General features: G+C 37.7%; 1 protein-coding gene across 1 annotated transcript; it reads right to left on the bottom strand.

The window, feature by feature from the left end:
* Window positions 1-2452: 2452 nt before the first annotated feature.
* Window positions 2453-3430, bottom strand: LOC108563689 (farnesol dehydrogenase-like). Its single transcript, XM_017922435.1, has 4 exons — window positions 3294-3430; window positions 2764-3231; window positions 2582-2707; window positions 2453-2523 (listed from the first exon to the last, which is right to left on the bottom strand). Exons 1-4 carry the CDS (start codon window positions 3387-3389, stop codon window positions 2482-2484), a joined length of 732 nt encoding a protein of 243 aa, XP_017777924.1. The 5' UTR covers window positions 3390-3430; the 3' UTR covers window positions 2453-2481.
* Window positions 3431-6551: the final 3121 nt, after the last annotated feature.

Here is a 6551-nt window from a genome sequence, read left to right on the forward strand (position 1 = left end):
GTTCTGTTCCTGCACAGTGAAACTACACGGTCCCACCATTTAACAATAAAATTAAGAGGATGACTTTTAATTTTTTACTATTACTTTTACATAATGCTAAATAATGAAAATTAATATTTGCTGATAGATATTTTGTTAGATATAATCTCTAAGCAAGATTGGTCTAATTTTTCAGTTCAATTCTATGCTCCAAAGAGTAAATAATGTTGTTCATTTTATTCTCTTGTTTTATCTAATAATTATTAAGTAAGCTAGATTAATTGTCCTCAAAAAATAATTGTTTTTAATATCAAAAATGCTTACGATTTCACATTCATGGAAAATCGAAGTATCCACTGAACGCTACGTTTTTTTTGAACTTGGAAAGTCATCAACAATCTGTGTACAAGTAGTGCTGATTGATTTTTGAGGTTTCTTTATTCTACAAAAATATGATGACTTTCGGCTATTTAGAGTGATTGTCATCTATTCTTGGCCAAGGCCGTACCATATTTTTTTTAAATATAAAATTACATGTCAGAGTTTTGTTATGATGATTAAGAAAAGTGTTTAAAATAGTGTGCACAAGTAGTGCTGAGCAACTTTGCTGACCTTGTAGTTGTTGCATCCCTCAACTGGTACTGACTGTCACAACTAAATTACCATTTATTTCAAAGTTTTCAAAACTCTTTTAATGGTAAAACATTTACTAATTATGATGAAATGAAATCACATTGTTTAATTTTGTATTTGAAAAGATCAGCAGTTTTATGAGCCCGGAATCATGAAGGTCATAGGACAAAATGTAAAATATATAATTGGTTCAAGTTCATTCTTTGTACACAAATAAAGAGTTTTATTTTATTTTTTATTTTGCGGACCCAATATTTCATTATGATCTTTATAAACTGGACATCTAATTTTGGTTGACTTCGATTGTTGACATTAATGATAACAGATCTTAAAAGCTATACTGTAATTAATAATCTGGACTTGTTGCTACTTTTTCACATATTTTTTTTTCACCTAAAGACTAACACAATCATGTATTGAAATATTGTAAAATAATAAGATAAGTTACGTATTATATAATCGATATGGATCATCTTTATTAATCCGATATAAAAGGTGATTTAATCATTTTCAAATGATAATCCAGATTGATATGTATCAAAATTGATAAAGATCGGTAATCCTTTGTACGGGAAATGGGAACTTGTCAATAGGAATTCGTTATTTGAATTATCTAATTGATAAAATTGCATCAATGAATGAGAACAATAAATCCAGATTATTCTGAGATACTTATCTTGGTTAACGTTTTCTTTCCAATATCAATAATTATTATTTATTAGTACAATATTTAATTAAATTTCAATAATTTTACGAAATGATTCTAAAGTTTATTGTTTAGGCCTTTTCTCTTTTATTTAACAATTTCCTATACGAAAATATTGCTTCGCTTGACAATCACACTTGTTCCTAAATCAGGATTCACTATTTCGATAGGAAATAATCATAGTAATAAGATTATTAATCTGCAAGAATATTGTGAAAATAGTTTATTCTGAATATAGATTTAAGTCGAATATGTACGTGCGGGGGTGTGGTAAGTATGTAGATCACGGATATATCGGAACACTTCAACTGTGGAATATCAGAGATATTAAGTTTGAAGTGTTCGGATCCTTATCAAATTTTCTTAAAACAACGAATATTAAATGCTTATTATATGTATATATTTATAATAGTCGATCTATAATAATAACAAGCTTAATTGATGACCTTAGTCAAATATCCAACTTTCACATAGATTTTCTTAACTGATCTCAAATGCCAATATGTTATTTAAATTATCAGTCAAACGGTTTGGCATATCTTGCCGTTTGAAACTATTAAGTTTCCAACAAACAAGATCATCTGGGTGGATTTCTTTTTGAACCAGGTTGATATTGGCTATGAATATCATCATTTGTTGAATACTATGATGATTATCCTTAGAGTTTTTGATTCGAATCACTGTATTATATCGTTTTTTTAATTTAATTTTTAGGAACTTTATTTCGTTTGCCTTTACTCTTCAATGTTTGATTTATTGGAAGCTGAAACTCCACTCTTTGAGGCTTGGTAGAAAAACTATTGTAAAACTCTGCCAACTACCACACCTACTATACCTCATGACGGAAATTGATCTTATAATCCTTCCAAAGTAGCTGCAGTCCTTCAACTGCACGTGAAACCCTTTCAAAGCGCTTGAGGCAGAGCCAATCATAGACTAGTTTCTCGGTTAATGACAATTCTATATGATGATCATTGATATAATAAAGAAAATGTCCATTCCATTTCAACTCACTTTAAAGCTTTTCTATATTTTTGCAGTTAATGAAATTTTGCATAGAAAATTCCATTTGATTATAATTACTTTCTATATAATGTTAATAAATAAATAAATTACAACGTCATGTCAGTAAATATTGTATTTTTATTATTGTAAGATTAAATCTAAATAGTCTCTCCAACTGGCTTGATAATAAGATCGTGGATCTGTAAATAAAATCGCGAAATTAGCTTCTTCTAAATATAGATTTATATAAAGTCATACTTGTACGTGCGGGGGTGTGGCAAGTATGTACATCACAGCATCGGAGATATCGGAACACTTCACCTGCGGAATTTGAGAGATATCAACTTTGAAGAGTTCGGATCCCGTTAATCCTGGTGAAATTGCCTAAAAATAACGAATATAAAATTATTGAGTAATACAATTAAATTGAAGATTTTTACGGAAATTTTAATTTTCTTTCCTTTCATCACCAACTCCTGTCTGGTGGTTTCGGTGATGGCACTTATTCCGTGTTTAACGGCTGGATAGATTCCCATCTCCAAGCCATACGGATGATTGACCACGTGTCCGTAGATACTGTTCACGTTGACAATATGCCCATCCACATTATTGGCAATCATGTCCTTGATGGACTCTTGACTCAAAATGCACGGGGCTAAGAGCATAGTGTCCATTTGCGACTTCCAAACATCCAGATCGGCATTGAAGGTGCCACCTTCTGCGAGGAAACCGGCGTTGTTCACTAGAATATGAATAGGGCCCAAATTGTCTTTCACCCATTTCAGTGATGCGAGAATTTCGTCTGTGCTTGCTAAATCTGTTTTGAGTGCATGGAACTTTCCTGGGTACTTAGCAAACCGTTCGGACATTTCCTTCATCCTATCGACTCGACGCGCCATACCTGCCACCTGCAAAGTTAATGCTAGTTAATAATAATTAATTCTTTCTAATTTAAGTCTTCAATACTTACAATAACTCCAAATTTGACGAGATCTTCGGCGATTGCTGCTCCAATACCGGAGCTAGCGCCGGTTACGATGGCAACTTTTCCTTCCCAGCGATTCATGGTTAACTGTGTTATTTGTAATGATTGCCAGAGAAAATCTGCTGTTTTATATATGATGCTAAAAAGCGCTTTCTTTTATCAAATGCAGCGATAAGATAACACTCATTTCAATATGGTCAATTTTAATTGCAAGACGATTCAATATTTGAAATCTTATATTGATTAGTCTTTCAAATAATTATTTACATATTTCTATGGGCCTTATTTTGGATAGTTATTCTATAATTATAAATAAAAACTTCTGATTTATTTATTACTATAGATAATAAAAAATATTTGTTGCAATAACCACAAAATTACACACAACAGAGAATCTTCTGATCCAAATTAGGATCAATAATAAATTATGAATAAATTCAACACAATTCTAGAATTATCCGGACTTAAATATTAAGAAATAGATATTAGAATATATCTACAAAATTGTAACAACGGCTTTAGAAACAATAAATACTTCCATTTAGCAATAGTTGAAGATCATTATTGTATTATTATTTATAAATTTGCTGTAAACTTTATGCATAAAAAATAATTCTGGATTAAAAGTAAATAAATCTTTGATTAGAATCTGCTATTGAATAAACATTGTAAGATACAAATCTGAAATCTATAAATATTTCAAGATTTTCACTAGATAAATCATTTCGAGAGTACAGAATAACAAATCAATAAAGTGCATTATTTTAAATATGACTTTTATCTGTCATACCACTTAATGTGTTAATAAATTAATTGACATATGGAAATAATTTGATTTAATTCTATTGTTATCAATTCCATTATCATATGTAAATGTCATCATAAATTATAAAAACGACTTATGTAAGTTGTATATTTATTTTTTTATCAAAGTGCATATTATTATAATTTATTTGATTGATTTTATATAAAATGTCTATGGAATTAGTAAAAAAAAATAATATACAAAAGCTACGTTCCTCCATACAATATGTGTTTCGGGAAAGATGAGAAGAAACGTTGTGCTCTGGGGTGAACAGAAAGTAAATGAGTTTTTCCTCTCAAAGTGACCTTCTTATATTAAGGTCATCACGTCCAGCCAGTAGTTGAAATTTATGTGTAGTGCACGATCGTCAATCCGACTTGTTACAAATGTAGGCGACGTTAGGCGTTAGATCAAGAATGGTGAAAAATCAAGATGTGAGAAGGATTGTTTAAATAAAATTTTATTATAAAGAAAATCAAAAATTAAACAATGGTTAAAGTAATAGTGTTTCATATATACAAAAAAACGCGAATAATCAATATTGGCGGCGTCCGCTAACATGTTCGACGTATATGTCCCTGCTCCACCTGATAACGTCGGACGTCATAAGCTTCCGCATCAGGGGAGCAAATCGGCGATGGACGCCAGCCACACGTAATACGGGCTCGTTCGCCAGGTCCCATGACCCCAAGGCCCCGACCAGGAGAACGTGGACTTCTGTCTGGTAGCCGGCCGACTCCAGGCTGGCAGCGAGCGGCATGTACTTATCAAGCTTTTGGATGCGACACCTCAGGAGGGCCTCTGGACCATCCTCGAAGGGAATGGCCACGTCGATGAGGACGACGCGCTTCCTTCCCTCGTCCACGATCTGGATGTTCGGCCGGAGGTCACACTGCACCAGGGTTAGTCGCTGGTTTACCCTGACGCTGATGCTTTTACGAGCCGGTCCTGTACGGCGTTGTGTCGCCGCTGCCAGGCAGCGGAGTGCATCCTGCAATGGTTGAGCACGTGCGGTAGGGTCTCCATTGTGCCGCACCTCCTACATCGCTTGTCGCCAGTTCCAAACCTCCTGGTCGCGTTGAGAGGGACGCAGCCCATCCTGGCCCTGTGGATGAACCGCCAGTCGCTGAACCGGGTGGCAAACCCCGTCCTAACAAAGTGGTCACTAGACGACCACAGCGAGCTGGCGCGGAAGACTTTTCCTTGGTCCGACTTGTCCTTCAGGCGGTCGGTGTAGTCACGCCGCAACGCCGCCTTGAGCGTCCCCTCCAGGAGACCGCGCGATGTCGGCGAGATGATGGTCCGGTTCCTTCCCTCTGTGTGGATGTCGAGCTCCCCGCGAACCGCGTCGTGCCTCCAAACGACCCGGTGGTCAATGTTCAGCCGGCGGGTCGCAGTCCGCGCCCTGCTCCAGAGTGACCGAATGTCACCCCCATCCCTGGCGAAGTCCTCTTCCAGCAAGCCGGATAGGTACTCCACCACCTCGTCGTCCGTCGTCAGTCACCACCTGCTATGAATCATGGGCCGAGCGTGTCGAAGAAGTCCTTAAACTGCTCCTGCCTGTTGGAATGTTTCGGCGGGCAGTACACTGCGGATATAGTTAGATGACCATACAAGTTCTCCACGACCACGTTCGTACCCTGCAGGTGTTCGCTGACGTAACTCGGAATTTCGTGGTGTTTGAAGGAATTTTTTATTAGAATCGCCGTCCCTCCGTGCGCGGTTCCGTCCGGGTGGTTAGAGCTGTACATGGTGTAGTTGGTCGCATAGCTCCTGTCCGTGAGATGCGTCTCCGAAATCATCATCACGTCCACCCTCTGGTTGGCGAGGAAAGAGTTTAGCTCGTCGTTGTGCTGAGCTAAACCGTTGGCGTTCCACAGGACCAGGCGAATTGATTTAGCTATTACGTTAACTTTGACACGAGAGCCAACACGACATTGAGTAGCGTGATGATTTTGTCAAATAGCTTAGCTATCATAAGCTCCATCCGTGCTACCGGGTTTTGTTGTGGGCTGAATTGCTCTTCGCTTATGGGCTGTGTTTTTGGTGTTTGTTTTGTCTCTGGCCGCGTCAGCGTACGAAAAGCCTGGTTTTATCCTCGGGTATTCCTTCGGTTGGGGCTGCTGAGGTTGCGACGGCGCACTGGTCGGTGGTAATTTCTTCTCCCTCAGTCTCGGGAATTTCTTTCTCTGCATCTCTTTGTATACTGTACAGCCCTTGTAGTTGGCAGGGTGTTTGCCGCTGCACAGTACACATGTTGCTTCACTTGATTTATCTTTCCTACACTCCGCGGTGAGGTGGTTCTGGCCGCACTTCACGAAGCGCGGCCTCAGAGTGCAGTAGCCCTTAGTGTGTCCGTACCTCTGGCATCTCGAACTGAGGAATGTCGTATCTGCGGTGCGGCGTCTCGATCACCACTTTCATGCTTTGCAGGTACA

Source organism: Nicrophorus vespilloides, unplaced genomic scaffold, assembly GCF_001412225.1.
Source record: "Nicrophorus vespilloides isolate i.1.1-1 unplaced genomic scaffold, Nicve_v1.0, whole genome shotgun sequence".
Taxonomy (NCBI): domain Eukaryota; kingdom Metazoa; phylum Arthropoda; class Insecta; order Coleoptera; family Silphidae; genus Nicrophorus; species Nicrophorus vespilloides.

Bases quoted from the DNA above. Each gene is read 5' to 3' on its own strand.
- LOC108563689 (XM_017922435.1), bottom strand. From the start codon at position 3,389: ATGAATCGCTGGGAAGGAAAAGTTGCCATCGTAACCGGCGCTAGCTCC. The intron at 2,708-2,763 runs GTAAAAATCTTC...CGTTATTTTTAG, and splicing joins GAAAGAAAATTAAAATTTCC to GCAATTTCACCAGGATTAAC. The intron at 2,524-2,581 runs GTATGACTTTAT...TTTTATTTACAG, and splicing joins CCACACCCCCGCACGTACAA to ATCCACGATCTTATTATCAA.